Consider the following 24,432-nt stretch of genomic DNA (forward strand, 5'->3'; position numbering starts at 1 on the left):
ACCTTTGGCGGAACCCTTTGTTCTTGCCCATACTGCTGACATCGAGAGTAAAGAGCGTGCATCCTCTCGAGCGTCAGCCAGGACTGACTGAAGCGCTGCTTCCCGCCTTCTGCTTCATGCGTCTTTTGTCAGATCTCCCTGGTCTGTGTACCCACTGGCTTTCTGCCTGTCTTCTCTCTAGGACATTTCATTTGAATGGTGTGTCCCTCTTTTGATTCAGCAACCCCAAACTGGTAACACCATGTCACTTATTAGCCATTTGTTCTTGGGGAGTATAGTGATCCAACCTGACACACAGTCTGTGATTCTGGATATGGCCCCAAACCCAGCTTTCAGAACTTGGAAATGCTGCCTGGGACGCAGAGACTAATCAGAATTCCCAAGTTACCCAGTTCCTCTGGGCCTCAGCTTGACTCTGACCTTGGGGTGATACCTAAAGTAGGGGTTTAGTCGGTGTAAACTTTACCCTCCAACTGTTTGTACTGCAGTTACCCTACACACAGCAGGGAGGGGCAGTGTGGCCTCAGGTGGGACAGTTCCAACCACCTGCTGGTGTTTGAGATCACCTCCACTTCTGTGATGCCATTTCCTGATGTGCCACAGGCAGGAGAAGCAGAGCCCATGGCCCATTCTCTCTCCTCTGGCTGGGCAATCTCCAATGGCCCCTGCATTAGAGTTTATTTGTTACAACCAGAATACTGAACTGCATCCTGGTCCTTGCCCTGCATTTGTCCAGGTTTCTGAAGGTATTAACTCTGTGTTCACAGGAAAAGCAGAGAGCTTTGTATTTCTGCTTTTGCATTTGAAAGTGGCTACTTCCTCTCTTCCATCTGGGTATCCCACTACCTAAGACTGTCCAGTTCTGACAGTGGTGAGCAGCATATTGAGTTTCCATGAATCAAGAAGTGGTCAACAGCACCATGACAGTCTTCAGCAGGAGCAGTGTCTGTGACCAAAAGTTTGAGTGACACTCTAGTCCTGCAGGTACAGATCATTCATCACCTTCATCCTTCAGTGCTGTCATAGAAATCACAGGGATAAAATAATATCTGTGGTGTCTTCACACATACAGCTTCTGGTGGCATGTCCCTTCCCCCCACAGAGAATGGGAACCCACACCAGTGCAGGCTGGAACACCCTGCATCATAAAGGTGGGAGAGGAAGGAGACCTGGTCTGGGTAGAGGGTGGCAGGCTCCTGGTTTGTGGAGGTGCACCCCATCAAGCTGGGCACCCTGCAGACCCCTCTGAATGCTGTATCTCAGCTCCCAGGGCAGAGAGGGTCTTCCATGTCATGGTGGACTCAGTGGACTCCAGGTTAAACAGAGTTGAAGCTTCCTGCTGCCTGAAAGCCCAAGTTCTCTGAATTCTGCTTCCATTTAATAAAGCGCATTTGTAGGCATCCCCTGTCAGATAAACAGTGACTCATACATTCTTCCTATGAAGCTTCAGGTGAAGCAGCACTTCAGAAGGTTACTTGGGACTATCTGTGCCCTGAGCATATTTCTTACAGCCTCATGTGGCTGGAAACTTCAGATTCCACTGCTGTGCTCCCCGCTACAGATACCTACCTTCAAAGCTGTCCACATGGCCTACCGGGTCCCCCTCTCACCCCCTTACTTCGAATCATCAAGAAACATTGACTGAGCGGAGTTTGTTCTTTATGTTTTTGTGTTTAATGAAAACTACTGTCACTCAGTGTGTGCCTACAGTTCAGCTGGGGCCAAGACCTGCTGCCAATTTAAGGGTTTCATTCACCCTAGTGACAGCTCTTCTTCCACCAGAACCAGTGCAGTCAGAAGGCTCTCCACTTGACCTTGCAGTCTATTTCCCTGAACCCGTCACATGCCAGGCTTGGGTCTTGATGAAATTAGACCTCTTACCTCTCTCTGTGGATGCACAAAGTAAGTAAATGGTCTCTTAGATGTGTCTGAGCCAACTGGATGTATTTATGGCAATACTTTTAGACTAGGCCTTCAGCTGTGGCTTTATTATATTCTGCCACGTGATTGACATCTTACTGTGTGACCTCAACTGAGGGAGTCAGCATTTACCCTGGGGCTGTTCTGTCCTTTGATAATCTGGAGAAGTGTGGTTCTGCCTGGGCAGTCCGGCCTGCTGAGCATTACCTTTGGCTGACCCCTAGAAGCGCGTTCTGAGAACCCTCGGGTAGAGGTTCTGAGCCACCTTTGCTCTGCCAACTGATCCCAGGGTGTCAGGCAAAATTTCGGCAATGATTGAGAGGGACACTTCTCTACCCACCCTCAGCCAGGTTATGCCCAAGGCGTTAGAGATTCCTAGGAACAGTTCATCCTGTACCTCACTTTTCTAGCCTTGCTGATAGGCCACATGGACGCTGACTGAGAGGTGAGGACCCATGGGACCCCTTCAGGGTTAGAGGGTCTGAGCCAGTATGTGCCACCCCCAGCACGTCCAGCCCATCTCCCACTAACCCCTGCCCCACCTAGTTGAGAAGACTTCCCAGCACACCTTGGACATGCACATGGCAGAGGAGGTGCCGGACTTACGAGTGAACCAGACTCCCCACTCCCTCACCTGGACTGCAGCTAACCTATGAGCCAGAGAAATGGACCTTGGCCCACCTCTCCCAGTGCTCTCCTCGTTGCCCAGTGTCAGAGTTTGAGTAGAGTAGCCTCTAGACTTGGTTACATTCTTCAGTGTCTATGGCTGCCCATGAACAGCCACTGAAACTGCCTGCTCTCAAGGAGAAATTGCTTCAAGTTTCCCCTTGTAAATTCCTCCAACCCTCCCTTGTCAGGTCTCAGCTCACCTGCAGCTGATTTTGCACCTGGTGCTCCCTGCCCACCTGTTTGCCTAGCTTCAACAGCAACATCTCCCGAAGATGTTGCCTTCCTGCATGCTCAGCAACTGCTTCTAAAATGGCACCTTGGGCCCTGGCTGGTATGGCTCAGTGGATGGAGTGCCTGCCTGCCAACCCAAAGGTCGCCGGTTAAAATGGCCCCTTAACTTTGTAGCAGGCTTGGTCTCAAAAGTTACTTGGAATAAAATAGCCCTGAACTGCATGCATGCCTTAGGTTGAGAAAACAGTTCCCTTAAACATCAATTTCATGTAAGAATGGGCAGCCTCCCGCTGTCTTAAGTCCTCTCCTTCCTCTTCCCCATGCACTTGGGTGGCCTCCTGTACACCGCTGGACTTGCTGGCAGGACAGTATGCAAACAAAGCTCTCCCACCTGCCGTAGAAGGGTCCCTGCTTCCTAGTCAACCTCAACTCCTGCTCAATATATTTTTGGTAATATTTTTACTTTAAATATTTTTATACCAGTTTGTGAAGGGGAAAGAAATACAAAGCTTGATTTTTCCCATCGCTCGAGGACTTTTTTGTTGTGCAAATCGTCATTCTCTGCAAGTGCCAGGATTTGGTCATGTAGACACCCTCCCTGTTCTGTGTGTTACCTTGTATGCCACATATCATTATCTTAAAAATTGTTGCCATAAAAGTATTTGTCAGTGTGTCTTTCTGAAAATAAATGAGAAAGTACCCAGTGTTTAAGTTGTACACATTGCATTTGTGCTTCCTGCTTCCCTACTCAGATATAACTAAGACACAGCAGATTTGTGCTTCTGGTCCTAGCTCCACACGTGGCCGTCCAAACCTCCCTGGCCCCAGACACCATAGTGTTCCAGCTGCATCTGTATTTCTGGGGAGAAGAGTTAACATTTGAGGGCATACCTTGTGCCAGACACTGTAAGCACCCTGTGTATATTAACTGAATCACAGTTATAAGTGGCTATTTCTACCACCCCCTCTTGAAGGTTGATGAAAGGCTTTGTTGACCCCAAGAACAAATGAACCTGTTGAGAAGGAGCCTCGTGGCTAACTGGGCTCAAATTTATAGACAGCCTGGAGCTGTTGCTAAATGGGCCGCCCATGCAAGCCACATTTAAGGGAGAAGCCAGCTCTAAAGTGCTTGCCTCCCCTACTAGGCTAACTGCCTGCACTGTGTTCCTGTCTGAGGTAGCCCTTATAGAGGAGTTCCTGGAATCCTATTTCAATCAATAGGATTGAGACTCCCTGTCCAATTGAAGCTGTGCAGCTATAGCCTCATTACCAATTAGAGCAGCTATTTTGGCCAATTAGAGCAGTGCTTTTTGGACCAGTCAAAATGTGAGGATTTGGAGTCCTCATTTGTATGAGAACAGACTAATCACGGACCAGGGGATGGGACTTCTCTATATAAGCTCCCCCCTGGCTTGGGAGTGCACTTCGGCCCCATTTGCACAGGCTCTGTGGTGGGCAAGTGTTATGGATTCCTGAAATTAGGGAGAGACTGGCTCCTCAGAGTCCAGTTATGCAGCTGTTGCAACGATACGCCTGAGTAAGGGAGGTGTCTGTCAGTGGTGGTTCCTTGGCAAGTCATGATCCCATAGTGTGCCTCATCTTTCAGGTTTTCTTTAATCCAGACTTTCCCTACTCTTTCTAGTGGTTTTTATGCTTACCGTGCTAGATATGTTCACATCATAAGTCATATCTGAAGCTCTTACTATCATCCAGGTACAGTAAACTTTACTTACTTTGTGCTGTGGAACCTAAACAAAATCTCAGGTGTGTGGGGGTGGACGATGACCTTGCTGGATGATGACCTCTCGCTGGATATGGTTTTCATGCTCACTTTATAGATGAGGAATCTGTGACTCACCCAAGATCACAGTGTTAGAATAAGAAAAGGGGCTTCTGATCCTAGAGACTAAGCCCTTAACCACTAGCTGGACTGCCATGGTCTGTGAGAACTGGTCTCCCTGGCTGTCATTTTTCACTCACCTCTCCTTTCTCTTCCTTTTTATCCCCTTCCCCAGACATGAAGCAACATCGAAAGTGTTTCTAAGAAGGCTGGTGCACACATGACTGAGTACTATTTCAATGAATGCACGTCAAACACCCTGAAAACACACATGCACAAAAGATGTTTCTAAGATATTGTTGGCCTTAAAAAATAAGAGAATTTGTTATTTCACAAACAATACTCATCTATTCAGGAACTACAGAGGCACTGCGGTTTGGAACGAGCAAAGTGGAGAACCACAGGCAGGTGGGAAGTGCAGGGGAGAGGCAAGGAGGAAGGCATGAGGGGCCATTTGGAAGAGCTCAGTGTGGTGATGGCTCCTCTTTGGCTGGGCTGTTGCTGTGTGAGGGAAAGTCTTTCCTTCTGGGTGTGTCCAGCAAGCTTCCTCCTGTTTCGTGTCTAAGTGATGGTGAGTGAGAGCTCCCCCTTCAGGGCTTCCCTCCTTCATCTTAAATGAAGTTTTTCCTTTATTTTCATGATAATACAGTGGCCAGAGTGGTCCTTTGAAACAGGTCAGACCATCTCAGTGTGCTCGTCAAGTCCTCCAGCATTCCCCCCCCCCATCTCCTTCTTTGCCTAGGATAGCGACCTGCAGGCTCCCCATGACAGTCCCCTAGTACCTCATGTCCTAGTTTCTTGTGTCCACTTGGCTAGACTGTAGTACTCAGTTATTTAATCAACCACTAACCACTGTGCAGTTTAAATATGGTTAACAATATGACCAGTTGACTTCAAGCAAAGAAGAGAGAAGTAATTTTCCTCAATGGGTGGGCCTCATCCAAGGCCTCAGGAGCAAAAATCCAGGTCTCCCAGAAGAGAAGTAATTCTGCCTCAAGCCTGTAACGTCAACTCCTAGCTGAGCTTCCAGCCTGCTATCTGCTCTATAGATTTCAGACTTGCTAGCCCCTGCTCTCAGGGGAGCCAACTCCTTAAACTACATCTCGTGAATATATCGATATCTTTATCATCCATATCTATATATCATCTCTACTGGGTACAGGATAGATGTTATATAGATTATCTATCATATTCTGCCTTCGTATCATACACACCCCCCATGTATTATCACAGCCTATATCTATGAATATATTCCTATATAATTAATACACTATAACCAATAGGAGATGTATAGATATAGGTGTCTCTCCATAGAGAGAGAGAGAGATCTGTACCTCCTTTTGTCTATGTACTGGGATTGCCAGAGCATCAATATGCCCTACTGGTGCTGTTTTTGTGGAGAACCCTGACTGATACGCTTGCTCCCTTTTCCCCATTGTTTCCGTCCCTCACTCTGCTCCAATCACACCGACCTCCTTAGTAGGTCCTCAGACATACCAGTCGCGCCCTGTTCTCAGGCCTCTGAGCTGGCCACTCCACCTGCTGGACCCCTCTCCTCAATGACCCTACAGCTCGCTGCCCACCCCTTCCCAATGCCACCTGTCAATGGCCCCCACACTGAACCACTCTGTCTAACATGGCCGTCCATCCCCGCCAACCTTCCCTGTTCTCCTTACCCTGCTCTAATATTTTCTTTTTTCCACAGTGCTTGTCCTCTTCTGACAGACTATGTAATGGATTTATTTGTATCATATATTGTTTATTGCTTGTATCCACCACTAGGACATAAGTCCCAGGAAGGAAACAGTCCTTGTCTGTCATGTAGACTGATGCAGCACAGAGGAACCTCCCACGACATTTGTTGGAACCACAGTGGATGAGAAGTCTGCGGGGCTCAGGAAATGGGGTCTTGGATCTGAGATGGAGTCTTGGGACCAGCCAGCTGAGGGCTTGGCCTGATGTGCTGGGTCCACGTGGCAGCGACTGGTAGGGCTAGGGAGTCAGTGGGAGGGAAGTGGCGACAGTGATGGGGCACCTCTGGGGGGCTGCTAGGAGGCTCTGGCCGTCGGTGACTGTGAGGGGCCAATTACCTCACCCAAGGTCACCCATCTAGCAAGTGGCAGAGCTGGAACTGATCTCAAGAAGTCTTAACCTCAACATTGTACAACTTCAAGAGGTAAAAATTAGGTGCAGGAAGTATACAGCAGCAGGGGCAGGACCAAGTCTGTGGATCCTGGAAAACTTCCCTGCCTGGCAAGTCCGAATGGGAAAAAGAACTCAGAAATTGATGCTGTGGGCCAGTTCAATATACAAGAGCTCTGGGAGAACAAGCTAATGATACCTAATCTGCCATGTTATATCAGGGAACAGCACGTGGGGCCATGATACTCTGGCCTAACGTAGCCTTCCTGCTATTTCCGTTTCTGAACCTGCAGGTAAATACGAGACCAAATCACAGCCAGATGCAGGTGCCAGCACAGGGCAGGGCCCATAGCAACGTTCCCCCAAGGGTGGGGGCTGGTGCCTTGCAATGATGTTGGTTGTAGGACACAGGAGGCAGAAAGACCAGTTAGTTGACATCCTGCCACAGTAATCCAGGAACAAAGCGATGAGGCTCCAAATGTCCAAATCTAGACCCTGGACAAATCTGCCTTCCTGCACCCTGCCTGCCTTTTCCCTCCAGGGCTCCCGCTCTGTTGCTCCCTTTCAGAGCTTTATCCCAGCTTGGTTCCTACCCTGCGCTCCACAGGGTGGAAGATCGTCTCTCAAACACCCAGCCTATCTGTCGTTGCTGTCGGTACTCTGCTCTTCTGTCCACAGCGAAGCAGGCTTCTCTCTCAAAGCCCAAGGGATGGAAAATACTTACACTTGGGAATTTTTCATATTTGGAAACAAAGATGTCACTATAACAGAGTATTCCTGATGAGGTTTCATTCCAGAAAGCGATGGTGGGAAGATTCACTTGGAATTGTGCATTTATTCCATTTTAGGAGTCTTGCAAATCAAGAACTGTATTTTAAAACAACAGAAAACCCAAGTCACACTTTGGGGGAAAGTTACATGTGTTTAATAAGAATCACTGAATAAAGCGAGAGGCAATGAGTGTGGTGAATTTGGGGGAAATTTCTAAAGAATACAAAATGTAATAAATGTGACAAAGCTGCTGTAGTAAATGTAATAAATGTGTCAAAATCACACTAATAAAAAGGTATAAGAATATAATTAGTATAAAAAGGCCCTCCTATGCAAGTCACAAAACGTTGTACACAGGTAATAACCTTACAAATAAGTAAGCAAACACATGTCCAAATGTAGTCTTACTCTCTTTTGAAGAACTCATACTGCAGAGAGGGACTGTGATTGTAATGTGAATCAGCCTCCAATCCAGGACCCCTTTCCACTGGACCGTGTAATTCATGCTGGGGAGAAATCATCTGGGGGCCATGAGTGTGAGAAAGCCTCTAAGTACAGCTCAACTTTCATTCCACCTCAGAGAGCCATGCGGGCAGAGTGCCTTCTGAGCTCTGCAGATCTGAAAGCAACTTTATTCAGCAGTTCAAAGTGATTGACTGGACACTAGACAACGCAAAACTAAGCATGCAAATAGAGGAATACCATCAGAGAGTTGTGAACCCCACTGAACAGCAAAGAAATTATCAAAGGGCTAGAACTCACGTACACATGGAAGGTGGAAAAGCCCTCTCATACGCGTCAAACGTTTGAATACATTTGAGAATTCAGAAAGGGATTGCATGAGTGCAGTGAACATGACGATGCCTTCAGGAAGGAAGGACGCCCACAGCATGCACAAGGGGCTCATGCTGTGCAGCCACAGGCAGTGGGCTGATGTGAGAACGCCACAGAAGAGAGCAGAACTCACGGTGCAGTGGGAATTCACATCGGGGACTGGAGGGATGAATGTGGGGGGTGTGTGGAAGGAAGTCTTTAGCAGGATACTGGGACTCAAGAGTCAGAAACTTCACTTCACAGGGAGACATCTTCCAATGTGGAAAAGCTTTTGCTAAGAAATCATCTGAATCCTGAGTCTCGGAGTTCAGAATGGAAACAACCTCAAAATGTAACAAATGGGGACGCATGATCAACCAGAAGCCAAGACTCAGAGCACATCAGAGAATTCACACTGGGAGAAACGCCAAGAAAACGGTAAATGCAGGAAGACCTTCATTTGGAGGTCAGAGCTCATTGACTCTACAAGTTCATACAGGAGAAAAAACCCTATAAAAGCTCTCACATGGAAGAGACTTCAACAAGAAAGCACAGTTCACTGTACACCAGAAAACCTACATAGGAGAAAAGCCCTGTGGAATAATGAATTTTGGAAAACATGTACCAATATATGAAACTTCACAATTAACACAGTAGAGAAAGAAGCCCTGGGAATGCAACATGTGTGAGGAAGGAGAACCTGTGTGTTACCCTAAGGAGAAGCCTTATCAACTTCAAGAATGCAGAAACACCTAGTTAGAACCATCATGCATTGGAGACTCTGTGTAGGGAATAGTCTCTATGTTGTACAAAGTGTGGTTGATCTTCAAAGTCAGTTCCAGACATTAGATACCATGGAATTCACACTAGTAAGAAGAATCCACTTTAAATTTCAATTCTACCTCAAGAAAATAAAATTCCATCACTTAGGGGATTTCTAGCCAAGATGGAGGCATAGGTAGATACGCTTTGCCTCCTCACACAACCTTAAGGTTCACAACTAACCTCAAAACAAAAAACTTCCAGAACTGCCAGAAAATCGAACTGTATGGAAGTTCAACAGCCAAGGATTTAAAGAAGCCATATTCATTCCAGATGGGTAGGACGGGCAGAGCCAGGGAGTGGGGGCAGAGAGGACATGGTGTGGTGGTGGCGAGGTGGTGGCGAGGTGGCGGCGGCAGCCAGTGGAACGGCTGGTCCCACATTAGGAATACCTGGGGAGTGAGCCCCAGGCCAGATTGTGCAGCCCAGCGTTCCAGTACTAGGAATATAAAGCCTCATAACTTCTGACTGTAAAAACCAATGGGGGTTGGGGCAGTGGAAGAAACTGCCAGTCTCTCAGGAGAGTCTGTTTAAAGGGCCTGCAGGATCCTAGAATGCATGCAAACCTACCCACTCTGGGAACCACCACCAGGGCAGCAGCTAGAGGGGCACCAGTTGCGTAAGTGACTGGAAGTGGAGCGAGTGTTGAACAAGCCTCCAGTAGTCAGGCGGTGACAATGCCCCCCTTCTGATCCCTTCCCCACATACAAAGCCACAAAGTGAAGTGGGTTGCCCCGCCCTGTGAATACCTAAGGTTCTGCCTCATACAACATAACAGGTGTGCCAAGTCAGGGAGTCAAAGCAGCGCTACCTAACACACAGAAACAAACACAGGGAGGCTGCCAAATTGAGACAAAGAAATATGGCTCAAATAAAAGAACAGAAGAAAACCCCAGTCAAAAGACCTAAACAAAATGGAGATAAGTAACCTATCAGAAGCAGGGTTTAAAACGCTGGTGATAAGGATGCTTAGAGATCTCACTGAGTATAGCAAAAGCATAAGGGAAGAAATGAAGGCTACACTAAGTGAAATAAAGAAAAATCCAAAGGAACCAACAGTGAAGGGCAGGAAGCTGGGGTTCAAATCAACAATTTGGAACATAAGGAAGAAATAAACATTCAATCAGAACAGAATGAAGAAACAAAAATTAAAAAAAAGAAAACCACAAGAGAGAATAAGAAGACTCTGGGACATCTCCAAAAGTGCCAACATCCGAATTATAGGGGTGCCAGAAGGGAAAGAGGGAGAGCAAGAAATTGAAAACTTATTTGAAGAAATAATGAAAGAAAATTTCCCTAATTTGGAAAAAGACATACAAGTCCAGGAAGCACAGAGAGTGCCAAACAAGTTGGACCCAAAGAGGACCACACCAAGACACATCATAATTAACATGGCAAAGATTAAAGATAAAGAGAGAATGTTACAAGCAGCAAGAGAAAAACAGAGAGTTACCTACAAAGGAGTTCTCATAAGACCATCAGCTGATTTCTCAAAAGAAACTTTGCAGGCAGGAAGGGGCTGACTAGGAGTATTGAAAGTGATGAACAACAAGGACCTACAATCAAGATTACTCTATCCATCAAAGCTATCATTTAGAATGGAAGGGCAGATAAAGCGCCCTTCCCAGATTAGGTCAAATTAAAGGAGTTCATCATCACCAAGTCATTATTACATGAAATGTTAAAGGGACTTATCTAAGAAAAAGAAGATCAAAACTATGAACATTAAAATGACAACAACCTCACAGCTGTCAATAACTGAATCTGAAAAACAAAAACTAAGCAAACAACTAGAACAGGAACAGAATGATAGATACGGAGATCACATGGATGGTTATCAGCTGGGAGGGGGAAGGAGGAAAATGGGCGGAAATGTACAGGGAATAAGAAGCATAAATGGTAGGTACAGAATAGACAGGGGGACGTTAAGAATAGTGTAGGAAATGGAGAAGCCCAAGAGCTTATATGCAAGACCCATGGACATGAACTAGGGGGGAAAATGCTGGTGGGAGGGCCATACCAGGTGGAGAAGGGCAAAGGCGGGGAAATTGGGACAACTGTAATAGCATAATCAATAAAACATACTTTAAAAAATTCCATCACTTAAATAAAGATGTTCGTAAAAATAAAAATTACTGAAAAATAAACATCCATGCATCTGTGGGTGTAAGCGTCTTCCTCCCTATGCCTGCGCTTGCCTTGTGAAGGGGACTTTGCAGTGCATGTTGGGAAAGAAGAGTTTTCAGAGCCGTCCTATGTTATGCACTTGGAATCAGTCCTCAGCATGGACACAGCTGTCCCTGTAACTGGCCCCACCCGAACTCCCAGCACACACCCCTGACAGGCAACCGAGGAGGGCAAATGGGCCTCGTCCCTTTGTTCTCACACCACCCCCACCACATTGGTGCATCTGACTCTCTGAGGGGTCAGGGGTCATTTGAGGGAGCACAGATGGGCAGGAACGAAAGCTGTATTCTGAGCGTGACACCCTCGGGTCCCGGAGGACAAGATTCCAAGGAAAATGCCCTTACACGAGTGACTCCGCGGCCCCCTGTCTCTCCGCGCTCCCGCATTCCCCGGCAGGCCCACCCTCCCTCGCAGGGTCCTCTCCCAAGGCTCATCGCTCTGTGCCACGTCTAGCAGACAGACCCCGCCTCTGCTCGTGTGGAAACTGCTGCTCCCCAACTCCAGCCTGCATGTCACTCGGGGGCCCACACAGCCGCACACGCAGCCGAGCCCCCGAGTTCCGATCGCCGACCTAGGGGTGAAAATCTCACACTGCGACGCCTCAGCTTCAGACCAGAGCGTGTGCGTTTAGTCCCCACCAGGAGCAGAAGCCTCTCCGTGGCCGTTCCCGCGGCGAGCAGAAAGTCTAGCCTGCAGTGGGGAATAGGTACCCGCCAGCACGTGCACAAACGCAGGGGTACGACTGGCCGCGGGCCGGTCCTGGCGGGGCCTCAGGGGCGGGGCCTCCTGAGTCACTCCTCCCAGCTCCCACGGCGAAGCCAGCGAGAGGAGAGAGAGAGGCAGCGACCATCCCTTCAACCCCTCTCTACTTGGGGGCCTCTGTGTCCTCACCCTGGGGTGGGTCTGCCACCATGGAGGTTGCTTTGAGGCTCCGCTTTCGCTTCTGCACATTCTGCTCCGGGTGGAACAAGATGACGTAGGTTTTGGGTACGTAGAGCATGCCGAGGGACACCGACGCACTCAGGCTCAAGGACACGGTCAGTGTGGTGGTTTGGATGTAGATCTGCGCCGCGGAAAGGGACCGGGTGGGACTGAGCCCCCTTCTCTCCCATCCCCACCCCACGCGGCCTGGGAATGAGCACTCAGAAAAGGACACCTGCATAAGCCAAGGCCCTGTGACCTGAAGGCAGTGGGAGTCAGAGGTGGCTCCGGTGTAGGCGGGATGGAGGGTGAGTGACATGGCGCTGGTGGACCTGTGGCTGAGGGAAGAGGGCTTCACTCACAGAGAGTGACACCTGCGGAAATGGTCCATATGCCTAAGAGGGCTAGAGGATGTTCATGAATGAATGGACATGTTTCCACATGTACAAATGAATGGACAAACTGAGACTGAATAAAGGAGTGAGATCACAAACGCGTGGATGAATAAACACATGTTCTACTACACACACAAATAGATGAACAAATAATAATCAAGCAAATAGGCCAATAAATGAATGGACTGGCAGACGGAAAGTATATAAAGAAGTAATTGAATGAAGAGTTGATTGATGGTTAGAAGCGTGGGAGAATGGACAAACAGAGGGCAAAGGGAAAGACAAACAAGTGAACGTGTATTTAAGTGCATGAATGAATAAAGCAACCAGGCCATCATTCCCATGTGTGGCCCAGCTGCTGGGACAACCGAGCCCTTCCCTGACATGGACAGGCAGGAAACACGTGAGGGAGCGAAACCAAAGGGAGAGGGAAATGACCTTTTCGGCTGACTGGGCGGTGCCAAAGAAGATAGGCACAAAGGCCAGCCAGATGATGCAGGTGGTGTACATGGTGAAGCCGATGGGCTTGGCCTCGTTGAAGGTCTCGGGCACACCACGGGCCTTGATGGCATACACAGTGCATGTGACCATGAGCAGGAGGCTGTAGCCCAGGCAGCCGATGAGAGACAGATCCGACATGTCGCACTTGAGCACCCCTCTGGCTTGCTCCGGGTCCACCGTCCGCTGCTCCTCATAGTCAATCACACTGTGTGGGGGCTGGGCCCCCAGCCACGCCATCACTCCCACCACCTACAGGAGCCAACAGCATGGCAGGGGCATGCTCAGACTGGCCACCAACTGAGCTCTCCGGCAGCTTAGGGCCTCCTGGAGGCCCCTGACCTACCGGGTGGGAGGCTTAGGCCTGAGAGAGCCGTCCCGGAGAGGAGAGGGCCCTGCAGGAAGGGGTCCCTGGGGAAGGCCTGTGACACGGTCCAGGGCAGAGGGGCGGCTGCCGTGGAGGCACGCGCTGGCAGCGTCAGGACTGGCTGGGGAGGGGCCCCTAGACGTTCCCTTCCCGTACTTCGCTCGTTACCAATGGTGTTTACTGAGCCCTGCCAGGTGCCCTGACTGCCAGCAGAATCTGGGATGTGATCCTAAATGTGTCTCGTCCATCTAGAGAAGGGGAATCCTCACAACCTGTTGCAAGAACAGGATGCTAGCATGCGGGGGAGTGGCGCCTGCACCACTGGTTATGGGCCAGGCCTGGCAGAGGTGTCTCGCCGCAGCCACCAATGAGGCAGCTCCACCTCTGCCCTGCGAGCCTGAAGCACCAGCTGGTTTCGTCCAGCAGCGAGGCAAACCTAGTCCTGAGGACCCCCTCCTTCTCCAGATCCAGAGGACTGTCGCACAGGACGCGATGAAACCACGTGCGAATGCACTGCACAGCCCCAGTGAAGAGGCCCCGCAGGGAGCGTTGTGAGAGGGTGAGGCGCGGATGCTGGGCAGCGAGCGGGAGGTCATCAGAGGAAGACACAGGTCCTAACAGTGAGGAGATGGATGTTTGAATTTCCTCAGTGACAGGGGACATGACCTTGAGCCAAGGGAAGCTGGGAGCAGGAAAGAAAACACCTGCACGCCCTGGCTGGTGTGACTCAGTGGATTGAGTGGGGCCTGCGAACCAAAGGGTCGCCAGTTGGATTCCCAGTCAGGGCACTTGCCTGGGTTGCGGGCCAGGTCCCCAGTGGGGGTGCGTGAGAGGCAACCACACATTGATGTTTCTCTCCCTCTCCTTCTACCCCCTTTCCCCTCTCTCTAAAAATAAATAAATAAAACCTTTAAAAAAAGAAAAAAACCCTGCATCAAGTCAGAGCCTTGGAAGGGCCGCCAGCCACTCACACAGGCCATTCCCCGGGGCAGCCAGACTTGGGGAAAGGGCGCGGGGGTGGGGGCCGCTGGGGGTGTGGCCCTGGGGCGGGGCTGCGTGATCTGGAGGAGGGGGCGCTTTATAGTAATGTGTGCGACCAGAAGGAACACTTTTTGTGATTCTCCCAAAGGCAGCCACTTCACGAACAAGGGTCTAGTAAAATGTCACGCCACCCACTGTCCGGGAAGGCAGCACGGAGGGTTTCTTAGGGCGAGGCTCCAGGTGGGGGAACGAAGTTTCCCACAGGCAACAAAAACGCAAGGCCTGTGGTGTGCAGGAGCAACAACTGAAGTGTACCGCACTGATTTTGCAGCACCTGTAGCTGATAAAGAATTACGATCCAACACATGTTAAGTAACGGCTATGCAACAACAGGAAATGATCGAAGTGTAGGAGCAAGCCGGTCACAGAAGGGGCCGCCGCCGCGGCCGGCTGCACCAGCCGTGAAGGCGAGGCTAATTGAGACAACCACGAGGGACCATCGCACACCTGCCGTTTTGATAAAGTTGCAAGTGAGTCCCTAGGTGAGCCGGAAGGGCACTGAATGTAGTCTAAGCATCCCTCAGTGCTGCGTGGGGGTTTCAGGCGGGGAGGCAGCGAGATGCCTTTTTGGGGTGAGCTGGGCACTGAGATTTTGGCTGTGATAGAGGAAGCACACGCCCTGCATGTGCACAAAGCATCTTCCAGCTGCGAATAGTGTGCACATGACGCCTGTGGGTGGGAACAAACGTGGTCCATGCGAGGCTCGGTGGGCGGAGGGTTCACTTGGAGGGAGAGCATGCTGTCTGCTGGCCCTGCAAACTGGGCTGGCTCTGCAGTGTTGCAAATGCCACACACCTTTCCCTTAGCACCCTTTGCACAGAAAACACCCAGGGCTTCCCAGACCACAGAGTCGCGCCCAAAGCTGTGGTATCGCTGTTTTAGAGAAAGACCCCGAGGCGCTCTGCTTTTGCCGCACACACGCTGAAAGCTGGCCCTTCCTGAACAGGACGCCTGCGCCACAGCCACGCCCGCTCTCCCCAGGCTTGGGCTGCAGTAACTCCCTCCCTGGAAACAGATTCTTTCCTTTTGGAAAATCCATCAGATATCTCTCTGCTCTATGTTTGCACGGGAGCCAAGTCGTGGAAGAGCAGGCTCAGTTTATGAAGCTAATGCCAACGCTGCCGCTCCCACTTTTGACCTGTTTTTCTTCCAGGACAAAGTGGGGGAGTGGCTGCCTTTCCCGGAGCCCCCCTTCCGGGAGACCGCGAGGGCCCTGTTTCCTGAGGCCACACATACGTGTTTCCCATACAGAAGGGTGGCTCTCTGAGTGGCGGTCAGGGCCCCCTGCCCTGGCCCTTGGGAGCCTGGGGACCCACCTGCACAGAGGTGAGGCTGAAGGTGATGACCAGCTGCGAGGTGGGGCTGATGAAGGGCGGCGGCGTGACGGAGCGCTTCCCCTGCTCGAAAATGCGGTAGATGCGGTTGGTCTTGGTGAACAGCGCCGAGTAGCTGAGCGTGGTGCCCAGGCCGAGGAGGAGCCTCCTGGCGGCGCAGACGGCTGCCCCTGGCTCGGCCACCATGAGGAAGGTGATGGCATAGACGAGGAAGATGCCGGCGAGCAGCACGTAGCTGAGCTCGCGGCCCGAGGCGCGCACGATGGGGGTGTCGTTGTGCCGCACGAAGGCGGCCACGACGGCGGAGGTGGCCGCGATGCCCAGCGCCGCCAGGAGCAGTGGCGGGGCGGCCCAGGGCGAGGCCCAGGTGAGGCTCACCACGGGCGTCGGCCGGCAGCCCGTGCGGTTGGGCGTGGGCCGCATGTGCCCCGGGCAGGCCTCGCATGTGAACTCGTCGGCCTGGAAGCGGTACCCGTCGCAGGCCTCGCAGTGCCAGCAGCAGGGCACGCCCTTCACCATCTTCTTCCGCTCGCCCGGCCGGCAGGGCAGGCTGCACTGGGACGGCGGCACCTCCCGCGGGTCTCCTGCCCACTGCAGGGCGTCCACCTGCGACCCGGACACGGGGCCTGAGAGCCCGCCGGCCTGGAGGCCGCCTCCCACCCCCAGAGCCCAGCCCAGGCCACTCACGTCCAGCCGGAGCGTCTCCGCCCACTGGCCCACCGCCTGGTAGCCGCCTCCGCCGGTGCTGCCGTTGGCCGCCTGGTACTGGAAGATGTCGTATCTCCCGGGCGCATCCCCGTTCTCGTTGAACACAACCGGGGTTCCCGCGCTGCCTGGAGGGAGAGCCTGGCGTCCTCACCCTGTTCTCCAGCCCGTCCCCGCCGGACTCCTGGAGAGGCCCGAGGCCCGGCACCAAGGATATGCAAAGATGCTCAGCATCACCAGGGAAATGCCAGCCAAAACCACAGTGAGAGAGCACTCCTGCCCATGAGGACAGCCGCCTCGGAACAGCAGAAAGTGCCAAGAATCAGGCAGGACGCAGAGAAACTGGTACCCTGTGCATGCTGGTAGGAACGTGAAACGGCAGCCACTGTGGGAAACAGCAGGTGGTCTCAAGAGAACTACACAGAATTACCACGTGACCCAGCAATTCCACTTCTGGGTATAAACTCAAAGGAATGGAAGGTAGGAACTCGAAGCGACATTTGTGCACCCATGTTCATAGCAGCATATTCACAACAGCCCGAAGGTGGAAGCAACCCAAGCGTTCACGGAGACTGAATGAATAAACAAGATGTGATACATCCATACAATGGACTATTATTCAGCCATTAAAAAGGGAGGAAATTCAGACACATCTACAACCTGGATGAACCTCGAGGACATTGTGCTCCGTCAAATAAGCCAGACACAAAGGACAAATGCGGCATGATTCCACCCATAGGAGGCCCTCAGAGCTGTCACACTCACAGACTCAGAGCAGGAGGGCAGCTGCCAGCAGCTGGGAAGGAGGGAGGAAGTTGTTGTTTCAGGGGCTCAGCGTTTCAGTTTTGCACGATGAAAAGCACACTGGCGCTCGGCTGCACAGCAGTGCACGCGGCTGACCTGCACCCTTAAAGCAGTTACAGCGGTGAATGTGCTGTGTTGCGTCGAGTGTGTGTTAGCACAATTCAAAAAGGAAAAAGACAGCTGAATGGTCTAGATGAAAGGACGAGCTCAGACTTAACCACGAGCCTGAGTGTTGGCATGGAATTTGTACTAATTCGAACAATCAGCTTTCTTCCTTTTAGAAGCTTGTTCTACCGGCTTGTAGAGCTGCTCTGGAGTGAAATTCAGTTGTGCTGTTCAGCAGAGAGCTTGGCAGAGAAAAGGTGCTCAATATTTGGTGGAAGAATACAGGGTTAATTTGCTAAAGGAGAGCAAATGTACACAAAGCGTCTCTCTCCCCACAAGCCATGGGCACAGCCAAGTCCATCTGGGCCTTTTCAGAAGCCCTGGTCATGTGCCAGGCCCTCTGCTGGCACCGGGGACACACCAGACTCGCGTCTCCTGCCTAGGCGGTGTGGGGCCCAGCTGGGGTCGCACCGTTGGCCCTGTCCCCAGAGACCAGACACCTCTGAGCGCTGCACAGTGGGGACGCGAGTCGTATGTGACCTGCTGAGAGTTCCAGGCAGCAGGAATCACGGAGAGCTTCCCCAATGTCTGTGTTTTTCAAGTGGGGCAAGAGGTGCAGAAGCCTGAGGGACGAGAGTTAACAGGGGCCCCCAGAGCTTGGCTCAAGTCCCCAGCTCTCAGGCACTGCCTCTCCCATCTCTTCGGCCCTGACTCGTCCCAGGTCCTGCAGAGAAACCCGTTTCAAAGGACTCGCATAGGGGCTCCGGCACCACTCACCGTTGAAGCGGACTGCCCGGATATACCGCAGCAGTGTCCGCCCGTCGGTGGGCTCCATGGCCGGGCACAGGCCCGTGTGCCCAGGGCAGAGCGCCTGGTGCATGCTGTGTAGGGCGTGGGCAATGGCGTACACGGCGTCGATCACAAACTGCACCTTCCCCTCCTGCTCGTAGGCGGAGTCCCGGCCGATGCGTTCCTCGCCTGTCCTAGGGATGCCCAGAGGAGGTGTGCGGGGCCCCCGATGCCCACCCTGGCCTCCCACCCTCTCCCTTGCCTCTCTCACCTCCCTGGGTTCTCACCTGTGCATTTGCGGGCGGAGTCGTCTGACTGGGCACCTGAGCTGGTCAGTTTGCAGTTAAAATTCTCTTCCCAGAACTCTGCAAACCAGATGTTCCGGCGGTTGTTCTCCAGGGACCGTGTCATGAAGTACTGGTCAAACCCTGACAGGGAGCGGCAGAAGGGTGGCCACCATCCGAGCCAGCCACCGTTCTCCTGTGTCCCTTCACCGCTCGCTCTCTTGCACCTGGGAATGGCCATGTGACCAACTTCTGGCCCATGAGTTCAAAGGCCTCTGAGGGTTCCAGGGTGGAATTTGCATCCTGATGCAAACTCAGAGCCTCACTACTTGATTTTTATGTGCACCTTCTTTCCCGGGTAGGGTGCTGCTGGCCAGCATGCAATGGGTGGAGCTTCAGCAGCCACGTTGTAAATGGGCTGCCATGAGCACAGAAGCACACAGCAGCCACCGAGGGTGGTGGAGCAGGAGGGGGAACAGGGCTCGGGGCTTTGAGACCATCAGTGACTCACTGCCCCAAACCTGAAGTCTTGTGATGAAATGCTTTTATTGCTAAAACTACTCTCAGTCTAGTTCACCACTTGCAACTGAAAGTATTCTGAGGGGGAGAAAGAGTATGAGGGTGGGTGTTGGGCTCAGCTGCTCCTCCTCCTGGTGGAGCTGGGCGTCACGGCTGCCGCCACGGGCATGGCCACCCGCAGGCGGCACAGCATCGTGCCCACCTTGTGCACCTCGGCCGTGCCACATCGCCCTCTTCTGTGCCATTGCCTTCCTCGTAGTGGCCAAGCCTGGAGCCCAGCTTTACAAAGAGCCCTGAAGTCCCTCATCAAGTTGTTGTGAAGTGGACACCCTGCTGGATTCTTCCATTCACAGGTGGGATGGTGGGAGGGGAGGGGAGACCTCATTACTTCGAGCAACTGGACAGTGTGTTCCATGTCCTCAGTCTCTCTCCCTCCCACCCTCACCCTGAAATCACAGTGCATTTGACGGAACGAGGAATACGTGTGTTAAATTAAAAAATAAAACAAAAACCCCACAAACCAGCTAATGATCCTCCTCCCTGTACGGTGGGTGCGCTCTTCCCTGTTTGCCAGCTCATGCAAGCACCGCTTCGAGGGGTGCGTTGACCGCCCCTCAGGATCAGGGCTCCCGGGGCTCTCAGCAGGGGCCTGGACCACAGTGTGGTTTTCCCGACAGGGGAAGTGAATGCCCCAGGAGCCACGGTGGAGAGGATGCGGGGGACGAGGTGGAGTGGGCACCTCTGCACTCACCGTCAATGGAGGCTCGTTTGGGCAAGATGGTGATGGCGCCCACAGCCACGTCCTCCAGGCTCAGGATGGGGGAGGCCTTGGCTCCCCAGCTGTCTGAGCCAACCCACAGGAAGTGGCCTGTCAGGTTCGCCTGGCGTGTAGCCTCTAAGACCCTCCTGGTGGGAGCAGGGATGGGGCCCGTAAAGGCCTGAGATCTTCCTCCAACGGACCTCTCTCCACCCATCCCATTCCACATCGCTCATCAGACCCCCATTTATCAGGGAAAATGTGGTGTGCGGCGTTCAGGACCCTGGCCCTGGGCTTCTCGGACGGCCAGCGTCCGGCTGGCCCCTGGCCGCGGCTTGTCCTCCTGTGCCGTGCACTGTGACCCGCTTCGCGCCGCCCGGAAGAAGGGCCTCCCTCGTCCTGCAGAGCCTCCTGCTGCCGCTGCCCCCGCCCCCAGGCTTCCTTCCCTGACGTTCATTTTCTGTACTTAGAGTGGCCCACAGGCCTCCTGCACTGGCTGGACTTTGGGCACCTCCACCCAGACCAGGCCTGGCTCATTTCTGGGGCACCAGGCAGAGACGGCAGCAGGGACCATGTGCAGAGAGGGGAAGCAAGGGAGAGGGAAGGGGAAGGAGGGAGGAGGTGCAGGGGGATGTGGGAGAAGACCAGGCAGGGCCCAGGGAGAGCCTCCGGAGAACAGCGGCTGAGGCGCTGCCCGTCCTACCTGATGTCGTCCTCGTTGGCGAAGATGATGATGCCCCGGGCATTGGGCGTCTCCATGAGTCGCCTGATCACCTTGTTGAACTCTCCTGGCTTTGGTTCTCTGGGGATCTTGATGGACTGGGCTATGCAGACGCCCCCTGGGTGTTCAGGATGCCAAAGTCAGCTTTCATCCATTCCACCCCGCACTGGGCTGCCTCTGTGCGTGACCGTGGGGGCGATCCTCAGAGGCCTGGGCTACGGGTCCGCAGGGCTGAAGCCAGCCTGGGCCCCCTGCCAGGCCACGAGGCAGGGCTGAGGCCTCCAAAGGAACGGGACGCTTGCCCATAGGAGACACCATCCAGGCCCCCCGCCGCAGAGCAGCGCCCTGTCTCAGGGCCTCCGGCCCAGCCCTGCGCAGGCCCCGTGGCGCCTCCGACCCCGCCCTGCCCCAGCTCACCAGCCTCTCGGGAGATCTGCACAAAGGCCTCAACCCCGCTCTCGCCGTAGTTGCCCTCGGAGGCCAGCGTGGACACGTAGTTCCATCCCAGTGCCCGCACGATGTCCACCATGGCCTGGGCCTGGTAGGAATCGGGGGGCACCACGCGGGAGAAGAAGTCGTAGCGGGTGGCGTCGCTGAGCTCAGGGGCTGTGGAGGCGTAGCTGATCTGGGGGATCTGGAGGGGAAGGACGCCGAGCTGTGGGTGGGGGCAGCGGCCCCCGGTGAGCGGTCACGGGCGCCCAGAAAGCAGGGGCGTCATGGAGGGTTTGGGGTGGGCAGCTGAGCGCCAGTGGCAGTGGCCAGAGGTGTGGGGCAAGACCTGGCCCGGGTGACTGGGTCTGACGAGTAGGGGACGCGTGAGGGACGCAGGGGCCCATCCGGTTGGGCAGGGTGTGTCAGCGCGGAGGAGCGGTCGGTCCGCCTGCAGCCGGTCCAGCCTCTAGGCCCAGCTCTGTCTGCCCAGGAGGCCCCTGTCAGCCCCTGACGAGACCCTGCCTCACTTCACACAAAGGGGCAGTCTGTGTGGGTGGGGGCAGCCCCAGGAGGGGCAGGTCAGAAAGCGGAGTGGGGGAGGGGCCCCGGGACCGAGGCTGTGTCTGGCCTGAGGGAGGGGCCTGTTTGGACCCGGGCTTGCCTGCGCGCCTGAGAGCGACTCGGGGACTGACTGTGGCGGGGACTGCGGAGCTGCGCTGACCCAGGAGAAGGCCGGCGGCCTCGGCGGGGAGGGGAAGGCGGGGGCAGAAGTGAGGAGCCAGGGGAGGGAGGCTAGCGGACAGGAGGCGCATCAGAACCACAGCCACGATGGATACAGTCACAAGGAAAGCATCAAGCGGGAGCTGGACAAGGCTCAGAGAAGGGGAAGTTTCCGGAAGGATGGAGCTGGACTGGCCTAGGGAGGACAGGGTTGTTTGAAGCAGGACGGGAAGGAAATCCAGAGGGCGAAAGCCTATGGGAAAGGGAGGGCAGAGCAGGAGGAAGAGGGAAGGAGTGAGGAAGGAAGAGAGGAAGGAGGGAGAGAGAGGGAGAAAGACAAGGAAGGCAAAGAGGAGCGGGGTTCAGAGAAAAGGAGGCAGAGGAGGTCTGCTGGCCGCAGTGCCACTACTGGACCCCGCGGTTGCTCTGGGCACTCTCGACACTTTGGTTTAATCTTCAGAAAAGCCTTCCAGGTTGGCCCTCCTTAGGGAAATTAAAATGCCTGGGAGAACAGGAGGTTGGGAAGTAAACTCAGAAACTCTCATCTTTGTTTCTGGACCAGGAATTGCAAAAAAGCCAAGAAGGCCTGTGACAGCACTCTGGGCACTGCGCCTTTATCTTTTTTAATGTGTAAATTCATAGCCAGTGTCTAAAGTCTCAGGGTGCAGCGGCGCCTCAGTCCTGGGCTGCGCTGGCAGCAGCGGGCCCTGGGCGCACAGGGTCCTGCTCACTCAGCCACAGTCCCTGCGCAGACCCTGGAGGCCCCGGACTTTGAGATGCTGCTCTCGACCTAGAGGGAGAAAGACAGAAACCGAGCAGCAGGCAGGGAGGGAGACAGAGCCCACAGGTGTGACCAGACATAGGCTGGCGAGGCAAAGACCCCTGTCCGCCACACACACACCGAGCAGCCACACAACCTCTCTCCGTGCCAACTGGAAGGTACACCTGTGCGCTCTGCAGCCATGCTGCCGCCCAGCAGAAACTGGGGCAGGAGGGGTATGAGGGTGGGAGGGGGCCCGGGTGGGAGGGGTCCCAGGGAACACCTGCACCTAGGGCTGTGGAGCTGACACAGAGGCCACTCCTGGGAGAACCAGAGAAACGGAGGACCCAGAGGGGCTGTGCCCCGCCGATGGAAGCAAAGCCCTGCTCTTTGCAGAGAGAGGCAGGGTCAGGGGTACTCCAGTAAATGGGCAGACAGCCCCCCCCGCCCCCCCAACGCCAAAGGCCCCCTAATCCCCGGTTCCGAGGGCTCCCGGAATCGCTGAGCCTTAGATTGCGAGGGTGGTGCTGCCTCCCACGAAGGCCGTTAGGAGGGGCCCAGGGCCCAGCGGGCTGCCGCAGCCTCCGGGACAGGCCTGGTCACAGCAAGTGAGCGCTCTGGAGAGGAGGCCCCACTGCCGCCCCTTAAGAGACAGGCATTTGAAGCTGAATTTGAATGATGATCCAAAAAGAGGAGGAAGTGCCAGTCCTCGCAGGCCTGCCCTGCTCCACTGGCGGGAGGGCCCTGGTGCCAGGAGAAACCTGCTCCTGGCCCCCGGGAGCGCTCCACAGCGTCCAGAGTCAGGACCTCCATGCACCGGAATACGTGGCCAAGTTGGGTCTAAAGCCCAGTGTGCCCTGCTCGTCTGCCAGCCGTCGGCTCACGAAGTCGGTTTCCTCATTCACACAGCGGGCTGTGTGCGGTGCTGGGGCGGACCTGGCTCAGGCTGGCGTCTGGCCGGACCCACAGGGTCTCTTTGAAGCAACTGTTTGTGAATTGGAGTGATTTCTGCAAGGAGACTAGACCTCCGTCACCCCAGGGGCGAGGACGGGAGTGAGGGGATGGACCCTGACCGCGGCCCGCAGCCCTCACCGCAAACAGGCGCAGCACGTTGGCGACCATGATGGACACGGAGCTGGCCGAGGCGCCCACGACAGCCACCACGCGCTCGGGGGGCGCAGCGCGCAGCGGGGGGACACCGCCGGGGCAGCGCACGGCTCCCTCGTCGCCATCGCCGCGGCCGCGGATCAGCGCCTGCACGAAGCTCAGCGCCTGCTCCAGCGCGTACGTGTCCCGCGAGCAGGTGTCGAGCAGCAGCGCGCCCAGCCGCACGCCGGGCAGCAGCGCGGGATCGGCGTTGACGCGGTCCAGCGCGTACAGCATGGCCTCCAGGCGGTGCACACCCTGCTCCTTCTTCAGCGGCCCGCACGGCCTGCCTGCCGCCCCCCGCGCGTGCACCGGGAACAGGCCGCCCAGCGTGAGGCCGCCCGCCATGCGCACCGAGCCCGCCGCGCCTGCCGCGCCCGCCGGTGCCAGCAGCAGCGCCAGCACTGGCGGCAGCAGTGCCAGCAGCGCCGGCTCCGGGGACCTCCGGGCCCGGAACATGGGCTCACCGGCTGCGGAAGGAGGGCGGGCGGGAACAGAACCGGAGAACGCTCTGAGCGCCTGGCCGGGGAGAACTGGGGAAAGGCGAACCCCGGAGCCTAGGAAAGAGAGGCGCTCAATAAACGTTGGCTGAGCCGGTCCAGAACCGCCCCCTGCGTCCCCCTCCCCGGCCGCTCCCAACACCCACTGAACCTTATCACCTGGGTCCCCTGCCCCGGCACCTGTCTCGGGCGCACCAGCCCTGTCCCTTCCCGACAGTCCTGGGCCGCTTTGCCGGGGG

The 24,432-nt window shown here is 54.4% G+C and overlaps 1 protein-coding gene across 1 annotated transcript; it reads right to left on the reverse strand.

Annotated features, from left to right (window-relative positions):
- Nucleotides 1-12,260: 12,260 nt before the first annotated feature.
- On the reverse strand, nucleotides 12,261-24,152 carry GRM6 (glutamate metabotropic receptor 6). Its single transcript, XM_054583369.1, has 10 exons — nucleotides 23,640-24,152; nucleotides 21,053-21,269; nucleotides 20,618-20,753; nucleotides 19,909-20,063; nucleotides 18,642-18,782; nucleotides 18,343-18,543; nucleotides 16,639-16,784; nucleotides 15,934-16,557; nucleotides 13,150-13,461; nucleotides 12,261-12,458 (listed from the first exon to the last, which is right to left on the reverse strand). Exons 1-10 carry the CDS (start codon nucleotides 24,150-24,152, stop codon nucleotides 12,261-12,263), a joined length of 2,643 nt encoding a protein of 880 aa, XP_054439344.1.
- Between the last annotated feature and the right edge of the window lie 280 nt (nucleotides 24,153-24,432).

The sequence above is a fragment of the Pteronotus mesoamericanus genome, unplaced genomic scaffold, assembly GCF_021234165.1.
Source record: "Pteronotus mesoamericanus isolate MK-2021 breed Mesoamerican mustached bat unplaced genomic scaffold, CSHL_Meso_final contig_730, whole genome shotgun sequence".
NCBI lineage: Eukaryota > Metazoa > Chordata > Mammalia > Chiroptera > Mormoopidae > Pteronotus > Pteronotus mesoamericanus.